Source organism: Leptonotus elevatus, chromosome 19, assembly GCF_054856555.1.
Source record: "Leptonotus elevatus isolate MCC_2025b chromosome 19, RoL_Lele_1.0, whole genome shotgun sequence".
Classification (NCBI taxonomy): Eukaryota; Metazoa; Chordata; class Actinopteri; order Syngnathiformes; family Syngnathidae; genus Leptonotus; species Leptonotus elevatus.
The window spans coordinates 1,428,757-1,449,820 of NC_141257.1; the positions used below are offsets into that span (position 1 = coordinate 1,428,757).

General features: G+C 38.1%; 2 protein-coding genes across 2 annotated transcripts; both read left to right on the plus strand.

The window, feature by feature from the left end:
* Positions 1-44: 44 nt before the first annotated feature.
* Positions 45-13,377, plus strand: LOC147157390 (SH3 domain-binding protein 5-like). The gene is made up of 10 exons (XM_086062828.1): positions 45-207; positions 944-1,278; positions 2,348-2,410; positions 4,892-5,020; positions 8,633-8,797; positions 9,853-9,983; positions 10,217-10,259; positions 11,240-11,444; positions 11,553-11,819; positions 12,763-13,377. Exons 2-10 carry the CDS (start codon positions 1,195-1,197, stop codon positions 12,933-12,935), a joined length of 1,260 nt encoding a protein of 419 aa, XP_085918954.1. The 5' UTR covers positions 45-207; positions 944-1,194; the 3' UTR covers positions 12,936-13,377.
* Positions 13,378-13,824: 447 nt separating this feature from the next.
* On the plus strand, positions 13,825-20,646 carry LOC147157391 (digestive cysteine proteinase 2-like). Its single transcript, XM_086063383.1, has 11 exons — positions 13,825-14,032; positions 14,529-14,588; positions 14,660-14,752; positions 16,086-16,258; positions 16,420-16,681; positions 16,759-16,954; positions 18,119-18,312; positions 18,407-18,498; positions 18,633-18,794; positions 19,937-20,126; positions 20,221-20,646. Exons 1-11 carry the CDS (start codon positions 13,984-13,986, stop codon positions 20,406-20,408), a joined length of 1,659 nt encoding a protein of 552 aa, XP_085919509.1. The 5' UTR covers positions 13,825-13,983; the 3' UTR covers positions 20,409-20,646.
* Positions 20,647-21,064: the final 418 nt, after the last annotated feature.

The window sequence follows — 21,064 nt, forward strand, 5'->3', positions numbered from 1 at the left end:
GGGGGAGGAAGCGCAATGACGAACGTTGATCCAAGAAGGCGTCCATGTTGGAGCGTCCGGCTTTTTTCTCTCTGTAGTTTTTGTGCGCACTTTTACTCATATCAAAAATACTTTGATAATACAAGTCATGCAAAATGACACTTGTGATGAGCCACGTCACGTGGTACTGTATTGTTGCCAATGGACGCCCAATGGACACTTCATTAGGTACACCTGTATCATCTCAATGTTGTCTGTGTGTGTATATTTTGAAATAAATGTACGGTGATTTGTACGTGTTTGTTAATTGTTGGATAATAAATATGGTATATCATTAGGTATTTATCATGTTGTGAATGTAATTTGTGCATTCATTTTATTTGTAGTCGTTAAAATGGTTTAAAAACATTACTTGTCTGTTGTCTCTTCTTACTATTTGTTTCATTTTTTAAATTTAAAAATCACATTTTAAAACCAGACTACTATATATGTTGTTGTTGTTTTTTTGTAATAGTTTCAAATTAGCTTTTATTCTAAACGGCACAAATTGAAAAATACATTTGCATTTTAATAGAATTGATTTAATATCCTACTCAAAAAAATAATCATTTTATTTCATTATTTTAATCATTTTATAATGTTAAATAATTCAAACACACAAATATACAACAAATAATTCAAGGCCACAAAATAAATAGGTAGACATCATCTTTATATTCCTGCCTTGCGTTTTTAATCATCGCCATCAGAGGGCGCGCGACGCTCAATTTTAAACCTGTGTGATTGGCCTTGGATCAAGTTCCACGTGAACCTGCGATCAAACCGGAAACAGGAGTCGAGCGTGTGCATAAAGTACATGTATAACATTTAAATTTTGTCTAGTAACTTTTATTTTGAAGAAGAACACCGGATGTTGTAGTTGTGTGCGTCACAAGCCATCTAACTCTACTACTTTCTCCACTAGTCCCTTAAGTTGTGATCTTCGGCAGTGTGTCGGCTGGCTTCCCCGCGGCCAGACCGGTGCCTAGGGACCCCCTACAGCATTCCGAAGACCTTGAAGCGCCCAAAAAGCCCGAAGCGCACCATGTGGCCGCGTGTGTTTGGAGGCTGAAGAGCATTGGGCTCATCACCGGCGGACACCCACCAGCCCAACACAACCCAGTGTGGATTCGAACCGGATGTTTCGCTTTGTGTGAGCCGACAGTGCCAGCGACAATGGAGCCTTTGCAAAATGGGACTGAAAATGAGGAAGACTGCCAAGGTGCCGAGGAGGAAGAGGAGGTTGACCCAAGAATCCAGGTGAGATCACTTATGGATCATTTTGTGGGAAAAAAAATACTTTTAAATGGCTTGGTCACAGTGTCAGATTAAACATCGAGGTAAATATTTGTTTTTGTTTTGTTTATCCCTGTTTTGCCAGAGTGTGACATAAAATGTGGCTAATTTACATAATATTGCCAAGTGACTTGGCAGCGAGGCTGGGAGAAGATCCTATGGAATGCTGATTAATTATTCAAAATGATATCCAGCTTCATGCAGGTCTATGTGCTTATAGACTATTTGTATGCACTAGTAGTAAGACAATTAAATGCACCAGCAATATTGAATAAACAAATGCTCCAAATTGACAAATTGCATTGGTGCTGAAGTGCTGCCTCTACAAGTGAAAATAAAATCAAAACTCCAAACGTTTTGGCTCTGCTCATGGTCGCCATGGTAACAATGTAATGAGACAGGACCGTCCTGCGGTGTAAAGTCACCTGTGATTCTTAACTCATTCACTGCCATTGACGGTTATAGACGTCAAAAATTCATTTGAACTATTTCTATTAGTTTAACTTTTTTTCCACTTTTGTTAACAAGAGTATGGAAACCTATAATGTTTTTATATTGTACATTTAGAACAGATATAAAATGTGTGATTAATCGTGAGTTAACTGGTGAAGTCATGCGATTAATTACAATAAAAAAAATTGAATCGCCTAATTAAAAAAAGATGATTAAAAATTAGGGGCATCAGGCGATTAAAAATGTTTAATCGCAATTCTAAATTGACAATCATTTTTGGGGTGAGTTTTCATACTCTTGTTAACATAAGTGGAAAAATGTGAAACTAATTTTCAAATGAATTTATGGCGGTGAATGAGTTCATCTTTTTCATTTTGACGAAAGCATGCAGGCAGACATGTTATCAAAGACACCAGGGAACTTTTTTTTTTTTACATAATATATCACATTTCAACCAATCAGTGAGCTCCGACAATGTGTGCGCTTTCATGCCACTCCAGACTCGACTAATTTAATCTTTAAACCGCTTTTAACCTCGATCCATTATGTGTTTGTCCCCATCCATGTTTACTGCAAACAGGGAGAGCTGGAGAAGTTAAACCAGTCCACGGATGACATCAACCGTTTGGAGAGCGAGCTGGAGGTAATAAACAGAAGACTTCTTTCTCTGCAGTCACGGTGCAGCTTTCGAACCTTCCCTAAACGCGTTTAGAGACCCTCCCTACAGAAGGGGGGGGGGGTAGGGGAGGGGGTGATTCTTCTCGTTTGGCTTACTGTTTTAGAAAATTGCCTAGCAACGTAAACTGTACCTCAAAATAAATCCTGTGCGAATGCTTTGGAAAGATGTGTGTGAAAAATCGAGCGCTTCTTCTAATGGACAAGATCCAATTGTCAAAATAACACCACACTGTAGGAATAAGTGCTAAAAAAAAAAGCAATGCTCAGGTTGCGTCTTTAACTCATTCACTGCCATTGACGGCTCTAGACGTCAAAAATTAATTTGAACTATTTCTATTAGTTTAACTTTTTTTTCTCCACTTGTTAACAAGAGTATAAAAACCAGTTTTTTTTATTGTACATTTAGAACAGATATAAAATTTCTGATTAATTGTGAGTTAACTAGTGAAGTCATGCAATTAATTACAATTAAAAAAATGAATCGCCTCACACCCCTAATTTTTTAATAATATTATATATTATATAATATTCATTTGGAGCCATTTTTTTAAATTAAAAATGGCTAATCTGTAATTAACTGATTTCAGTAGTCTTCCATTAAAAAAGAAAAGATTATTAAAAATGAGTGGCGTCGGGCGATTACAATTTTTACTCGCATGACTTGCCTAGTTAACTCACGATTAATCGCAGATTTGATATCTGTTCTAAATGTACAATATTTTTTTTCTAGGGTTTCATACTCTTGTTAACAAAAGAGGGAAAAAAATGTTAAACTAATAGAAATAGTTCAAATGAACTTTTGACGTCTATAGCCGTCAATGGCAGTGAGTGAGTTAAAACAACCACAATGTCCATTTAGCTTAATGCTAATGAACAATGCAAAGCACCACAGATGGGCTAATGAATAGCATTCGTGTCGCGCTGTTATAATATTTTAAGAATATTTAGCACAGCTCTTGCATAGGACCTTATTAACTTGTGCAAATAATGATGTCTTGTCTGTCCTCATATTGACTCCGTTCTATTTGGGAATCCCAAATGCTGGCCTTGTTTCCCCATAAACATCCCTTAAGCTTCCTGTAAAAACAAACCAAAGGTTCAAGATGGTTGCCATGCATTTTTACTTTCTAGGGCCATTCTTGTATTTGGTTGTGTGGCAGGATAGAATTACTCCCTGGCAAACCAGTCCGGAGATTGCGGTTTTCCTTCTACGTTGTTTTCCTCCCCATCTTAGCTCAACTAACTTTCACCATGCTGTAAATTCAGTAAAAAAAAATAGGCAGTAAAGGATATTGCCGTTTCTTAAAATCAATTGGTGTCATTTGTTTGTTGCATTTAACTTTCAGAAACGACATTCAATTAATTCCTTGTCGGAAAAATGATAATTTAATGAAAAAAATAAAACTTTACAAGTGTTTTTATCTACAATGAAACCCATTTTACCCAATTTGGATGATTTAAGGGGGGGGGGGTAGTTTTCATGGGATTCAATTGGCCACTTAACTCATTCACTGCCATTGACGGCTATAAACGTCAAAAAATAATTTTAACAATTTCTATTAGTTTAACATTTTTCCCCACTTTTTTAACAAGAGTATGAAAACCTAGAATATTTTTATTGTACATTTAGTAAATTTGTGATTAATCGTGAGTTAACTCGTGAAGTCATGCAATTAATTACGCTGAAAAAATGTAATCACTTGTTGCCCCTAATTTTTATTATTATTATTTTTTATGAATTAATGGCAGTGAATGAGTTCATACAGTTGTTTATGTAACATGGGTTCATGATTGTGTACATCCTTGATGCATGGTGTTGGTGCTTCATGATGCTCCGTTTTCATCAATACACAATTACAAAAATCCATTGTTCACAGATTTTCACTTTTATATAGACTGTATGGTGGATGCAGTATATTTAAAGAACTGTTAGTTTAAAATGACAAAATCTCGCCTTTAGGAAGTTTTTTAATCCAATTGAATCCGCTTTATTTCTTTAGCACATTTTATAAACAAGTGCTGCACATTGAGATCCGCACACTATCATACACACAAAATCCAGTAAAACCCCAAATAAAAAACAGTCTATAAAATAAAATAAAAACGACGACGACTCAATTCACACTGAACTAAAAGCACAACTAAAATCGATTTTGAAAACGGAAAAGGCCAGCATGAAAGCAACGTCAGGAAGTGGGGAAACGCTATGATGTCATAGGGAAGCCCGCTTCCTGTGACACCTTTTCCGCCCTTTAGCTCCCTTGTAGGTCAACCGGATGCAGGTGCCGTTCAATCGCACTCGTGTTCACGCTCGTCAGCAGATGACCTCTCACTACGTTGCATTCATTTAGCCAGGCAGCCAAATCCTCCAATCGCGAGAGCTGCTTCGTCAGCGCAATTGCGCAGGAAGACCGGCTCCGCCCAAACTGATCTGTTACGTTTGCAGGAATTCCGCCAGCGATTCCGCGCCGTGCTCGTTGAAGCCACCTTAAAGCTGGACGAGCAGGTGAAGAAGATCGGACGGGCGGTGGACGACTCCAAACCGTACTGGGAGGCCCGCAAAGTGGCCAGACAGGTACATGCGCACCGAACGAGGGTGAGCTGGCTTACTGGGGGATTAACAAGGGAGACGCTTGAAAGGGCTCAGCTCATTTCTACTTAAAAGGCGCATACGCGTGACGTCTATTTTTAAACTGTACGCTAAACGGCTGTCAAGCACACGCACAAAAATGCATATCGTCCTCATTTCTAGAAGAAGTCAAAGTCAGCGTTTTGTCCAATCAGCAGCGAGCGAATGAGTCACATGTCACGCCCAAACATAAATATATATATATATATATATATGTATAAAGCAGTATAACAAAGTACCTGTCAGACGCATTGCTGGCGGCCTTTGCGTGGTGGCCAACGTGCACGTGAGGGGGATCAGAATTTGTGCGCGTGCGCATCCGAAGGCGGCTTAACTTAACTACGAAGCAGATGAAGGCCTCGGGGGGGTTTAACTGGCAAAATCGTTCGGTCATGGACTCATGATTTATAGACGGGAACTTTTTCATATTTAAAACCTGACCCACTTCCAAGAGGATCCAAATGCCTGCCTGGCCGTGTCACACGTGCACGCTCGCGCCCGCCCCCTCCAACCACCATGTTTTTCCACTCACATTCCGACAAATTTGAGAAGGGGGAGCAGCAACGTGGAAATCGGCCTGAGCTTTCCTGTCTTTTGTTTTCTGCGACATTGCTCGTCTGTCTCCTCTTTGTGTGTCACTGTGTCTCAACTGAAAAAAAAAAAAAAAAAAAAAACAACTACTACGTGAGTGGCTGAGAATCAGAGGTGGGTAGAGTAGCAAACATTTTTACTCAAGTAAGATTAATTTAACTTTAGAGTAATATTACTCAAGTAAAATAAGTATTCAGCGGAACAACTACTCCATTTTCAGCAATAAAAGTTCATATTTTATCGATAGGTAATTTAATAACATTACCGTATTTAATACCTTTAAAAACACATTTTGCCCGCATGCTGTTGCACCAATCATGGCTCACCTGTTTTTTTTCCGGTGGGGGGGGGGGGGGGGGGGTTGGTCATGTGACGTTGACGAACTAAACCATGATTGGTCGGTCAACTGAGCCTTGAGCACTTGTGGTGTCATTTTCAGTCGACAGCGACATGTGGTTTTAAAGGTGTTAATAATACATGAAAAGTAGATCAAAAATGTATTTGAGATCAAATATGAACTTCTTATTGCTGAAAATGGCAGACAAGTATCACTTTAAATGGCGCATTGAATGTCAAATAGACAAAATATAAAATAGGGATTTGCAATCAATTCTTGGTCATCAATATTGCTGTAAAACTTTTTTGGGGTGGAGAAATATAATAAAATATTTTCTACATGGCATAAACAAATTATGTAATCATCGATCCTTGAATCCTGCCTAGCAACAAATGATGTGACTGGGGGGAAACAAATATCCAAGCTTTTTTTCTTTGCTAGAAGTTCCATCGTAAATGCCAATGATTTTTTTTTTTGTCTGTGAGATTTATTATTATTTTCTTTTGGCAAGGCTGACTTGAGATCTGTAACGTGTTTAACTATTTGTGTCACGCTGTGACGTTAGCCAGCCTGGGAAAGGAAGTGTTGTTATTTTTCATTCAACTTGGATGTCATGTGAGTAACATTATCAGTTTTTTGTTTTGTTTTTTTTACCTCCGCCCTGACAAAACGAGTGAGTGATCATTTGATTTTGTAATCCTCGCACCATTAATTATCTTGTGAGCGCGGAGCCTGGGAAGTGGGTCGCACCCAGCCGTGTAATCAGTTTACACACCCCCCCCCCCACACACACGTCTATCTTTACACTCCTTTCGTCCGTCGCGTGACTTTGGATATCATGACAGCGTCCAGACAGGTGGCGGCACCTTTGTTCTTGCTGACGTCAGTGCTGGGGGGCTATCTTCAGTGGGGGTGACCCCGACTGGTGGTCGTGACACGAGACCATGGGGGAGTGGCTGGGGGGTTGGGGTTCGTAAAATATGTAGTTATTTACGTTATGGGAGTTTGTAGTTTTTTTTTAAATTATTAATGTATTTATTTATTTTATTCTATTTTTATTGTTATAATTATTAGCGACTTGACTTACACATGGCAATAAAACTCTATACTCTGATACCAGCACAAGTATTCAACTCTTGAAGTAGTCACAGATACCAAGTACCGATATCACTAGTACTTTTGACACGTAAAATGACCCAAAATGACAAAATAAATTTTAAAGAAATAGGCCTACCTATATATTCAATATAGCACGTTTCCTTAAAATTGCATTAAATTCACTCATTCACTGCCATTGACGGCTATAGACGTAAAAAAATAATTGGAACTATTTCTATTAGTTTCATTTTTTCCCCCCACTTTTGTTAACAAGAGTATGAAAACCTAGGATTTTTTTATTGTACATTTAGAACAGATATAAAATTTGTGATTAATCGTGAGTTAACTATTGAAGTCATGCGATTAATTACGACGCCTGACGCGATAAAAAAGAAAAGAAAAGATTATTCAAAATTAGGGGTGTCAGGTAATAATTTTTTTAAATCGTAATTAATCGCATGACTTCACTAGTTAACTCACGATTAGTCACAAATTTTATATCTGTTCTAAATGTACAATAAAAATACTCTTGTTAACAAAAGTGGAACAAGATGTTAAACTAATAGAAATAGTTAAAATGAATTTTTGACGTCTATAGCCGTCAATGGCAGTGAATGAGTTAATTGTGTTTTTTCTATTTGTCTAATTTTTTTGTTCCCGATCGTATCGGTTGGCCAATTCTGTTATCAACTACCGTCGCAAGTGCCGATACTTTCAAATAAGGCCTGGTATCGGCCTGATTACTAATACCTGGTTTCACCCATCCCTAATGTATATAAACATAAAAAATTAATGTACTTAACGTAGCTTTATTTGACTTAATTAAATGTTTTTTTTACCATTTTAAATTTAAAAAGTATATATTATAAAATTGTATACTTTAATTACAATAATTTAGAAGAGTTTTATTAGTATCAGGATTTGATTGTGCACTGACGAGAAAGCAAAAGTAAAAGTTTCTCCACCTTGGTTAACTCCCATTTCATGAATCATTCAATTCTTGCCAAAATATGTCATAAATACGTCAAAGCTTACTTTTTTTTTTTTTAAACCATTTTTACCCTAAATAAAACCTTTGTTTTAGCGTTTAGCTTATCTAACTCCGACTGCGGCCATTTTAAATGCAGGATGCAATAATGCTACTTCCGTTGTTGTCCGAGCGTGTTACGCCGTCAGCCGTATGCACCGTAAAAACGTGAATACGCCATTCGAATGGCGTTGTTTTTGCAACGTCATCTCGAGACAATAACGTCGTTAAATACCCTTAAAGGTGAAGCGCACCCTGCATGATGATTTAACAATACAACCGCACAGAATCAAATGGAATTTGTGGATTCCGCTCTTGTATTGGACGTCTGAATGTCAGCGGTGGGAATAACAGTCCTATTGACAGTCAGCGTGGGCCGGGGGTAGCCCACCCCGCCGGCGACCACAAGGATGCAGTTTGTGCCTTTTTCCCGTGCGTGCGCAAATTCCCAGCAGAAATCCGATTTTTCCGAGATCATGCGCCATGTCCACTTGTCGCCCTTTAGGCCCAGGTCGAAGCCCAGAAGGCCGCCCAGGAGTTCCAGCGGGCGGCGGAGATCCTGCGGGCCGCCAAGGAGACCATCGCCCTGGCCGAGGAGAGGCTGCTGGAGGAGGACAGCCGCCAGTTTGACTCGGCCTGGCAGGAAATGCTCAACCATGCCACGCAGAGGGTGGGTGCGCGTGCCACAACTTTGTTTACAATTGGAATGTCGCCGTTTTGAAAGATTTCAAACCGGTTGGAATATTCATAAAAAGCTATTCATTGCACTGCTTGTCGTCATTACGGGCACAAGTTACGCCCCCCTCCCAAGGAAGAAGAAAACATTTTGTGCCCCCCCCCCCTCCCCAAGTACACCATTGCAGAGGGGCTAATACTTCTTCATGATCGTAAGAGCGCCACCTACTGTAGTGGATGTGCAATTACACTTTGCTTATTTCAGAAGGACTGCTAGGCTAACATTACATTTTTCTCTCATCCATTGTATATTAAATAATTATGTTAAACTGAAGTGAGCAAAAGGGGGAGGGGCAAATGTTTTTTAATCCATACAATTTCTTTCTTTGCACACTAATTCCCTCTGTATTTTACATTAGTATAATAATTAAGAATAAATGTTTTTCATAATCTTAAAAAAAAAAAGGCATGAAAACAAATACAGTACGTTTCGTCTCCTACTTTTTTTGGGCTCAAAACCAAACTCTCCCATATTTGTGAACACATGCTTTTCTCCAGACAGCGACAAATACTTTTAAAGTAGCACTAAGGAACTTGTCAACCTTGATAAAATATTTTCATAACTTTTCTGATGAAACATGGACTTAAAACTAGTTGAATGGTACCTTCAACTAGTTTTGGTTTTGGTCTGTATCATTTTTACTGGCACTTAGCAACTTTGAGGAGGATGGTAGGAACACTGCCACACAAAAAACTACAAATGTGCCGACTGCTTTATGGCGTACGTCAAAAGCTATCCCGGATGAAAGGACAGTCAAGGATCAACATTGGCCCGGATTTCACTGGCTGGAGTGAGCTAAAAAAAAATGACGCAATGCGCTTGTCCTCATAGGAAATGTGGTCTTCCTTCAAACATAACAATACCGCTTTTGTCCATATGGCGCCGCCATAATCAGTTTTCCTATTGATGTGAATATGAGTATGAATAGTTGTTTGTTTTTTTATTTACATGTATGTAACGTGTGTGCGCGCGTGTGTGTGTGTGTGCAGGTAATGGAGGCCGAGCAGACTCGAACGCGCAGCGAGGCCGAGCACAAGTCAACGGCGGCCAACTACACGTCCTGCGTCGGCCGCATGAAGCATTTGGAGAAAAAGCTCAAACGCTCCATCAACAAATCAAAGTTGGTCCTCTTTGTTTTTTGCTTTTAAGTAACGCTCGTGTAGCCTTCTTTGCGTGTGCTTCGTGAGGGAAAGCAAAGCGAGGCTGTGTTGATGAAATCCAGATGTTTGTCTTCTTCTTGGGGTGGAACTCCCTTTTGTAAGAGGCCAGGAATGCCAGTGGTCAGGGGGGGGGAGTGTGTTTTTTTTCCCCTCCCCTTCTCACTCTTTGCCCTCTTTGTGTCTCCCCCTGCAGGCCGTATTTTGAGTTGAAAGCAAAGTATTATCTCCAGCTTGAGGTACGTGCGCTACGACACGCAGTCTGGTCAATATTCACTGCTGTGTTATGCAAATTGTGTTTGCGTTCACTCTGCTGTTTCATTTGTAATTGGATGATTGTTTAAAATGATGTAAGGATGTATTATTGCAAAGAATACAATAAAATCAAACATTTTTAATCAACTGCTATTTTTTGTTACAGTGCCTTGTGAAAAAATTAGCCCCCCTTGAACTTTCTGACCTTTTGCCACATTTCAGGCTTCAAACATAAATATAGAAAATTTTATATAATTTTTTTTTGGGGGGGGGGGTGAAACATCAACTCTCAGTGTGACACAATGGTGACGTGGAATGAAATTTCTCAGATATTTTTTATACAAATTAATTGCATAGTAGGACGTCCAAAAAATAGTCACCCCCTTTTCTCTCAGTGCAGATGACTTCAGAAGTTACCTGATGATTAAAATATCTTATAAATTTCGTTCCACTTCACAATTGTGTCCCACTTGGAGTTGATTTGTCACAAGAAAAATGTAATTTGGTATCTTTATCTTTAAAGCCTGAAATGGAGCAAAAGGTCAAAAGGTTCAAGGGGGCTAACAGTTTGGTTCAAGGGGGCTAACAGTTTTGCAAGGCACAGTATTTGGTTAATTACAATGAAATTTGTCATAAATAATGAAATTGCCAGTGAACATCTAAAACAACCATTCTGACTGAAAAGTTTGGAGGAAATGACGGGACAATAATTAAAAGTATGACTGTGAAATGTGGTTTAAATATTTACCTCTCTTCAAACCGGTCATCCATTGATGAACTTTTCTTACAACATCATGTTGTTTGTCACTTTACTGTTGAAGCTTACTGTTAAACTGACACACAAAACAAAAGAGAATGAAATATTTTTTTAAATACTAAAATGTTCAACCTTCTAGCTTAATGCTAACATATAATGGGAAACGCAATAAACAGGCTAACGGAAATTAGCATCAATTCATTTTAGCAACTGAAGCGGCACGTGGACGAGCGGCAGGCCAAGCTGGTGGCGGCGAAAGCCGAGTACCGAGCCGCCCTGCGCCGCCTGGAGAGCATCTCCGAGGAAATCCACGCCCAGCGCCGCGCCGTCGGAACCCGAGGGCGGGGCGTCGGGGCCGAGCTGGACGGCGAGGACGTCGAGGGTTTCGCCATGGACTGCGACGGCCTGTCGAGTGAGTTTCGTAATCGGAACCTTTTGTGATCGAGCTAACCGAATCGAAAAAGCGCCAGGGTTAATGTTTTATTGTTGTTCCTCATATTCATGTTTCACGCGCATGCAGTGGTGTCGGTGTCCATTGACGACGACTCGGAGGAAGACGCTCAACCCGCCCCATCCAGTCCGTGCACCCCCGACACGCCCTCGCCGCCATCCTTGCTCTGCACGCCCTCCTCTCCATCCTCCTCCTGCCCCGCTGCCCTGGAGGTCGCCAGCCCTTGCGGGTCTCACGGTTCAGACTCGCTGTGCGGTTCCGGCCACGGCTCGCCTCTTCTGGGCCCTCGGAGCCAGTGCAGCGGAGCCTCCTCTCCGGACTGTGACCAGGAGAGAGGTGTGCGTGCATCACATCACTGTGTCCACTTGTATGTGTTATGTCTCATCACTTATGTTCAAACACCCTTTGTGATTGTGACGTTTTTATACTCTTGTTAACAAAAGTAGGAAAAAATGTGAAACTAATAGAAATAGTTCAAATTAATTTTTGACGTCTATACCCGTCAATGGCAGTGAATGAGTTAATTATCACCATGAATTCAGCTTCCAAACTAGTTTTCAAATACTTGACAGATAGCGATTCTTACAAGGATGCTCCCATACGATTTTTGTGGCAATTCACACAGTGATAAAAATAAATAATAATAATAATAATAATAATGACAATAATAATAATAATTTTAAAGTGGTTCTTTTTTTTTTTTTTACTTTCTCCAATGAGATTAAAATGCTAATAATATATAATTAAAAAAAAAAATTCTCTTTCACCGGGATTAAAAATAGATAAAACAATAAAATTTAATAATAAATAAAATATCATATATATACATATTTTACATTGGGACATTTTTTTAAATAAAATATTATTAAAAATACTTTAAAGTGAGGCTACTTCTAATGAAATAACATTTTTATTATATTTTAAAGTAGGGCATTTTTAACGTTTCCTCTCAAAATGAGACGTATGTAATCGAATATATTAATTAAATATTTTAAGGCTAGATTTTTTGCTTTTCCTTCAGGGATTGAAATGATCTAAATCTAATAAAAGGTCATTTAAAAAATATATTCTTAAATGGAGCTTTTTATTTTCCGCTTGCAGATTAAAAAAAAACAACTAAATATAACTAACGTATCATTTACAAAGATTAACGCAAAAAAATGTTGAAAAAGTTATTAATAATTTTTTTAAATATTTAGTGTTATTGAAGAGATTAGCAAAAAAATTGATAAATAATAAATATACAGTATAACACTCGTTTGTCTCTCGCTCCGTCCAGGAGACCGAGCAGAGGGCGCTGAGGCCACGTTGGAGGGCAACCTAAGCACGCTTAACTTGACGGTTTCGCAAACCCAACAAGATGACGGCGAGGTGGAGGATAAAAAGGAGACAGAATGCACCAGCAGTGAACTCCCCTCATCGTCGAACACCCTCCTCCTCAATGGCGTCTAATCCGGACGACTGCAGCCTCCACGAAAGGTGCCATAAAACGTCAGCATAGCCATTTGAATCCGTGGTGATGTACGGTGAACAAATAAAACACAAGTATGCAAAAGTTGGTGCTCTTCAAACGACCGCATCTCCCATAATCCTCCTTGCTTCAAGAGAACTCGTCTTGTGTGCCATCCAATGTCTTTATGTTGTACTGCAATTGGGTCATGTTGAAGACTGCAATCGATGATGTAAATAGTCACAAAATGAGTTCGCGCACTAAACCAAAAAAAGGTGAGCGTGTTTTTTTTGTGGTAATTGTGTGTGTATTTTTTTATGCTCAAGTAGCACCCTGTAGTGCAGATTGTCCTATATTTATATGCCTGTATTCTTGCATTTGAACATTGTTTTTCATGTTTAACGCAAAAATAATAAGCAATAAACATGTGCTTCATTGTGGTGATTTTTATGTTGTATTTCATTTTACATTGTACATATACGTATTAGGTATGTACTTGAATTATACTATGACATTCTGGTATCAAGTAGAAATAATCACAGGTTACAAAAACATCATAATAATAACAAATATAAAGGTATCATAAATTACGTTTAAAATAAATTGCAAGTTTATTATTATTAATTTAAATTTTAAACTAAAGTCACATAAATTATTTTTTGTAACAATCGCCATAATGTGTGTATATTTTCCTTCATTTTCTTATATTTTAATGAGAGTCTTTTATAATCTAAATAAATAAATGGGATCGTTTATTTTCGTTTTTACTTAGGTCAGTAAGGGACAGCTTGATCACATGACTAGGTCAGTAAGAGACAGCTTGATCACATGACTAAAAATCACATGATGCCCAACAAAAGCCCGCCCTCTCTCTTTCTGATTGGGGTGTACACTTGCGGACTCTCCGTTGGTTGGTGGGAAAAGAAATGACCATTATAGCTAAGTTCTTGTTTACGTGTTGAAGTGCGGCGCACGGTTTATACAGCGATGCATTTTGTTTTATGTAATTTTTGTATTTTTACTTAAATATTTTAATTCAGTATTCGGAACATGACACGATCGTGGTTCGTCGCAGCTGTTCTGCTTTGGACTGTCTTCGGTAAGGCTAACGTGCTCTGTTATAAAATAAGCTAACATTTTCTCATTTTTTTGTAATCGAAAGTATTATAATTTGTAGATATTTCATGGCAATCGACGTTATGTTTCATTGAGTTAGAGTTATTTATGTTTTTGCAACAACAGCAGATCCCATTGGTTTATGTAAGAAAATAAATCAAATCCAACACCACAGCCCGTTTAGAAGTCCGTTAATTTAAAGGTTGCTTCCCATTTAAGCAGAAAGTAATAAAGTGATCAATATGATTTACTATTTAAATTGCATGTTGAATGTGCACTTTAATTCGGCATGCACATCAACTGACAACACAATGTGAATAGTGACGTGGCGGGTGATTGGTGGCTAATTATTTACACGAGACATCAATTCCTGCTATTCTACTCTCGAATGAATGATTGTTTTCATTCATTCAAAGTTAATCTTATTAGCGTTTAATGTAATACAAATACACAGTTCTTGCAAATCTACTTACCTCCAGGTTTTGAAGCAAAAGTGCTGCCTTCCCTTCCCGATTTCGGGACATCTTATCACGTGAAAGGTAAGCAAAAGGATTCACTGTTTGCTGTTGTTATCACCACCACTTTATCTCATGAAAGTGTTTCTTTGCAGGAGTGATTTCTTTGCCTTACGCTGAAATCAAGGAGCCCTTTGAGGCCTGGTTCGACTTGAAGGCAAAGTCTAGCCGTATAGACTACTATCATGGTGAGAAGCCCTTCTTCATTCTGTTTCTTCACACTGAGTGGGATGTGAAACTTGAGAAGCCACTGTAGCCACATTCGGATGACTGGTGCGGAACAGAAACACTCGTCGTCTTTCACTCTCATGTGACCTTGTTCTGTTTATTTACGCGTGGTGGTGAAATACACACAGTTTTGTGTATTTAGCGTATCTTTTTTTTTTTTTTTTATCGTCGTGTTTCCATGAAAAGAAAAATAGTTTAAGATGCTTGCTGTAGCTATATTTTATTTCATTAGGTGTATCGCTGAAAATTACCTAAATTAGTGGCAAAGGCATTATAGAAAAGTTGTTTTTGTATTTCATTTTTTAAATTTAATAGTAGTATGAAAGTGTTTTTATTTATTCAGATGAAAATGTCTGTTTTATTTTAGTTCAATTCTTATTAATTAATATCAGTTATTTAAATATGCTGTTTTGAATGTATACTTTAACGTATATATTTTTAATTAATTAAAATAATTGTATTAATTACACAGCTGACATTTATTTCAAGAATTTTTTTTTTTTTACTTTATAAAAAAAGTTTTACTTTATCCTTTTACCTTTAAGGAGTCAATGTAATGATGGCTATCAAAAGATTGAAGGTGGAGTAGCCTGTTGCTTGCTACGTGAACAGTCTTGTGTCCATTGTAACAAAATGATAAAATTATGTAAAATTATTATTTTTTCAATCAGAAAATGTTTTTTTTTAACAAATCTATTATGACCTAAATGTTAACTCATTCACTGCCATAAATTCATAAAAGAAAACAAAGATTATTAAAAATTACGGCGACAGGCAATTAAAATTATTAATTGTAATTAATCGCATGACTTCACTAGTTAACTCACGATTAATCAAAAAATGTTTTGTCTGTTCAAATGTACAATAAAACAAATCTAGGTTTTCATACTCTTTTTAACAAAAGTGGGAAAAAATGTTAAACTAATAGAAATAGTTTAAATAAATTTTTGACGTTCATAGCCGTCAATGGCAGTGAATGAATAATAAAAAAAAAAAACAAGATAAAAAATTTGAGGCGACAGGCAATTAAAATTATTAATTGTAATTAATCGCATGACTTCTTTAGTTAACTTACGATTAATCACAAATGTTATATCTGTTCTAGATGTACAATAAAAAAAAATCTAGGTTTTCATACTCTTGTTAACAAAAGTGGAAAAAAATGTTAAACTAATCGAAATAGTTCAAATTAATTTTTGACGTTTATAGCCGTCAATGGCAGTGAATGAGTTAATAACTAATAGCGTTTCAGCATTTACTCCAATTTCTACTGCGCCTCATCTATTCCACCAGGACAAGTGTCAACATACCAATTGGGGGCCGAGCAGCCGTGGGGGGCCTCGTACAAGATCACGCCCGAGACCACCGAAGAGGAGCTGAACGTGATGAAGTGCTTCCAAGTCAACGGAACCAAAGTCGAACCCGTCGCCACGCAATCGGCCTTGCCTGATGTGCAGGGATTTCAGGTCTTTATCATAGCTTACAGGTCAAATTCCATATATTGGCTCGTAAAAAAATGTGTCCGTGGGGGAAAAAAACGTAAAACTAAAAAATATATATATTATATGGTCTGTGTATTTATTGTATTGTGGATTTCACCTATTGCACTGATTCATGTCCTCCACAGTTCCTAAGGATGGAGTACTATGGCGGCGCCCTGTGCGAAGTGTGGCAGAACGTGACCAGCGTGGGCTACAAGAAGAACACCTACACGCTGTGGGTGACCCGCTCGGAGCATGGCGCCGACGGTCGGGCGGATCCGTCCGCGCCGCTGCACTACGAGATGATGGGCTACAACACGCTGCTGGGCTCCCATTTTGACAAATACCTGGTGGACTACAAGGACTTCTCTTCCAACGTGGATCCCGTAGCGTTCTCCCTCCCTGAAGGTTTGCACAACAACAACAAAAAAAAAAACACGACGGCGGTAATATGAGAGAGAGAGAGAAAAAACTTTGTCGGACAGGTATGAGCTGCGGAGGGTTCCCCGGTCCGGGGGTGGAGCATGACATGCTGGCCAATCCCATGAAAGATCTCATCCACACGTCGTCTTCGGGCCGCTCGCGGCGCATCTTTGACCATTTCAAAGAGAAGTTTGGGCGTCAGTACAGCGACGAGAGGGAGCACGAAGAGAGGGAGCACGCTTTTCTTCACAATCTCAGGTGAGCGCCGCGTGGATCGGAAGACGTGCTTTCAAAAGATAGAAAGAAAGTTTTTTGGGGTCCAATTTTAAGTTTTTTCATTGCGTTGGATATCTTTGAATTTGGTGTCTCAGTTTTGTCCAGTATTTTTTCAAGGCGATTCTCAATTGTTAACGCTTAACAAAAAAGTGGGAAAAAAAGACAAACTAATAGAAATATGTCTGCATATTTTAGTCATTGATACAGTGCTTTCATAATAATTTATCAAATTGAGTTCAAATTAAAAAGAAAGTGTGATATTGATTTGTTTTGACGTCCTTTTTCTGCCACTAGATGGCATAATTGCATTTGTAAGACGTTGGTGACAGCTCAGTTCATTTTTCTTTTCATATTAAGAGCTATCTAATTTTTAACATGAAGTAACTTGTGAAATTCAGCACATTTTTAACTCATTCACTGCCATTGACGGCTGTAGACGTCAAAAACTAATTTTAACTATTTCTACTAGTTTCACTTTTTTTTTCCACTTTTGTTAACAAGAGTGTGAAAACCTAGATTTTTTTTTATTGTTCATTTAGAACAGATATAAAATTTGTGATTAATCGTGAGTTAACTAGTAAAGTCATGTGATTAATTACAATTACAAATTTTAATCGACACCCCAAATTTTTAATGATCTTTTCTTCTTTTTTTTATTAGGGGCATCAGGCGATTACAATTTTTAATTGTAATTAATCACATGACTTCGCTAGTTAACTCACGATTAATCACAAATTTTATATCTGTTCTAAATGTACAGTAAAACAATTTTTCTAGGTTTTCATACTCTTAACAAAAGTGGGGAAAAATGTGAAACTAATAATAAGGTGAAATGAATTTTTGACGTCTATAGCCGTCAATGGCAGTGAATGAGTTAAAATGGTAAAATACAATTTGACCCCAGTCTCCACAAATATATGCATTATTATTATTACATTTATTACTGCTAAATTTTGCATGGACATGTCCCCCAGTACAGGCTTAAAAATTAATCACGCGTTAAAAAAATGAGAACTTTGAATTAACTCAAAATTAACACTAATTTTGACACCCCTAATCTGTTAAAAATATTTCTGCACTTTTGTAATAAAATTTTGCCTCCTTCTCCAGTGCGACAGATCTGATTTGTGTTCCATCTCCTCGTAGATACGTCCACTCCAAGAACAGAGCGGGACTGCCCTTCACGCTGGCCCTCAACTCCCTGTCCGATCGCACCATGTCGGAGATGGCCGCCATGAGGGGACGCCAGCGCAGAAAGACCCCCAACCGTGGGCGCCCCTTCCCTTCCCTCGTGTACAAAGGAGTCAAGGTTCCCGAGTCTCTCGACTGGCGCCTTTACGGTGTGTCCATATCACACGAAAGGCTTTTTATTTTAATTTTTTTTTCTTTTTTTTTTTTTTAACTCCTGAACTTCTTCCCATTTTTCGTTTGCAGGCGCCGTGACGCCAGTGAAGGACCAAGCCATCTGTGGTTCCTGCTGGAGCTTTGCCACCACTGGGGCTTTAGAGGGAGCTCTCTTCTTGAAGGTGACCGGAACAAAAAAATCCAATCATATGCGTAGACACGAGACAGCAAACTCGTCAATCACGTGTTCCAATACTTTTGCTCTGCTGATGTTTTTTTTTCCTTTTCTTTTTTTTGTTCTCTCTTCTTCTGCCAGACGGGTTCCCTGCAGGTGCTCTCCCAGCAGATGCTGGTGGACTGCACGTGGGGCTTCGGCAACAACGGCTGCGACGGCGGCGAGGAGTGGCGAGCGTACGAGTGGATCATGAAACACGGCGGCATCGCCACCATTGAGACCTACGGACCTTATATGGGCATGGTGAGATAACGTCCCGTGATGGCGCGAGTGAATGGGAACTGGCACTTTCTTATTCACCATTCGTCATATACTGTATCTCAAATTCAATTCAATTACTACATGTAACAATATCCTTATCATTTTTTTATTATTTGATTCAATTGCATCAAATGACTATAAAAGTAATATTAACTTATTGATAGTATTTACCCAATAGATCTGGATAGGCTTCTATAAATATGTGTGTGTGGGGGGGGGGGGGCAATATACAATTTAAACTATGAACACACTACTAATTATGTCTAGTCACAACAATGTGTTTTAAAATAATTTGTATATTTTTAAGATTTTGATTTTAAAAATTTTGGAAATGTGTTCTTTTTGTTGGAATGTTGTGCAGTTAGTACTCTGTTGTCATAGTTTCTACTATTTTTATAAATCTTTTATGATGTGCATTTTTATGTAGTTCTAGTGAGTAAATATTGCAAATGTTTACAATTCTTAACGTAAAAAAAAATACATTTTAATTAATCTAATTCCATGTTATTCATTAATTAATTTTTTTAAGATATTTTTTATTTTTATTAGAAATGTAATGAATATCAAAAAACAAACGTTACAAAATTTTATTGACAAGATGCAATGTTTATAGATCACTAACATGTTATAATAAAGCTTTTTTTTATTACATGCATTTAAAAATGCACCTTGTAAATGTAAATAAGAACAGCGATCTTATATATATTAAAACGATATGATTTTTTTTCTCATATTGCATAATTATGCTTTTATGTTATTTTTTTGTACAACATACTTTGGTATGGAGGAGAAAAACTGCCAAAATTCAAAATAAATAAATAAATGACTGAAAGTGAAAATAAAAACGGATATAAAAAAATATAATTTGAAAATTAAATTAAAATTTGAAAAATATATATAAATAGAAATAAAAGCAACAATATATATATACAAAAATGTAAATACATTTTTGAATTATATTTTTTTATATCCATTTTTATTTTTTGTCACTTATTCATTTATTTATTCTTTTTTTTTGTGTGAATTTTGGCAGTTTTGCTCCTCCATACCTGCGGGCCTTGAAAGGCGCGTATAAATGAAATGCACCTTCCACATGTTGAGTGAAAGCTCTTTTGTGCACACAGAACGGCTTTTGCCACGCCAACGCGTCACATCTGACGGCGCACGTCCACAGCTACACCAACGTGACGTCGGGCGACGCCGAGGCGCTGAAGTTGGCGCTGTTCAAGAACGGCCCCGTGGCCATCAGCATCGACGCCGGGCACCGATCCTTCGTCTTCTACAGCCACGGCGTCTACTACGAGCCCGCCTGCGGTACGGCAATACAATTGTGTATTTGAAACCTGCAAAATGAACCCAAGCATTTAACAACACTATTTTTACATCCATTTTTTTTTCCTTTTATCAGGCAATACTACGGACTCGCTCGACCACGCCGTACTCGCCGTGGGATACGGCACCTTAAAAGGAGAGCCGTACTGGTTAGTAAAGAACTCGTGGTCCACCTACTGGGGCAACGACGGCTACATCCTCATGTCCACCAAAGACAACAACTGCGGCGTCACCACCGACGCCACCTACGTCACACTGGCCTAAACACCCAACCACTCTGCCACTTGTGCCACAAGCATGAAAAAAAATCCAATATACGTTATGTGCTTATGATGAAAGGAATCAAAGGAGTTGCTGGTCAATTTGACGTTAAAACACAATGTAATGCTGGAAATTTAATTTTTTTTAAAGAAAAACAATTTAACACCACTATTTGAGTGCCCGAGAATGACTGATCGACAAAATTAATGTGCTGATGAATAAAAAATGGTGTCGATGTGAATTAGTTTGTTGATTTACATACATTTATTGCTGGTCTAACGCACCATGTGCATCATAATAATGGCCACCAGTGGGCAGTATGAAACAGTTTCTGCTTGATATTGTACGTAAGTGAACTTGCTGCGGTTTATCTCTACACGGTAGTAAAGTGATATTTGGAGTAAATATTTATATGGAAAACGCATCTAGGCCATACGTACAAAACAATAAAATGGAAAAAAACCGAAGCCCAGCAGTAAATTATTAATAGCGTTGATTTTGCGCCGTTCGTAACAGAAAAATGTCGAACGTCGTAAAACGAGGTCTCAATGGAAACAAGGCAGTAATTTGTACTCAGCTACAACAGGTGGCGACATTGTAACGTTTTGTTGCCTTACTTATTTTTATTTTTTTATCGAATGAAGCAGTATAACATGCAA

Bases quoted from the DNA above. Each gene is read 5' to 3' on its own strand.
- LOC147157391 (XM_086063383.1), top strand. From the start codon at position 13,984: ATGACACGATCGTGGTTCGTCGCAGCTGTTCTGCTTTGGACTGTCTTC. The intron at 14,589-14,659 runs GTAAGCAAAAGG...GTTTCTTTGCAG, and splicing joins GACATCTTATCACGTGAAAG to GAGTGATTTCTTTGCCTTAC. The intron at 16,259-16,419 runs GTCTTTATCATA...TGTCCTCCACAG, and splicing joins CTGATGTGCAGGGATTTCAG to TTCCTAAGGATGGAGTACTA.
- LOC147157390 (XM_086062828.1), top strand. From the start codon at position 1,195: ATGGAGCCTTTGCAAAATGGGACTGAAAATGAGGAAGACTGCCAAGGT. The intron at 1,279-2,347 runs GTGAGATCACTT...TACTGCAAACAG, and splicing joins AGGTTGACCCAAGAATCCAG to GGAGAGCTGGAGAAGTTAAA. The intron at 11,820-12,762 runs GTGTGCGTGCAT...CGCTCCGTCCAG, and splicing joins GGACTGTGACCAGGAGAGAG to GAGACCGAGCAGAGGGCGCT.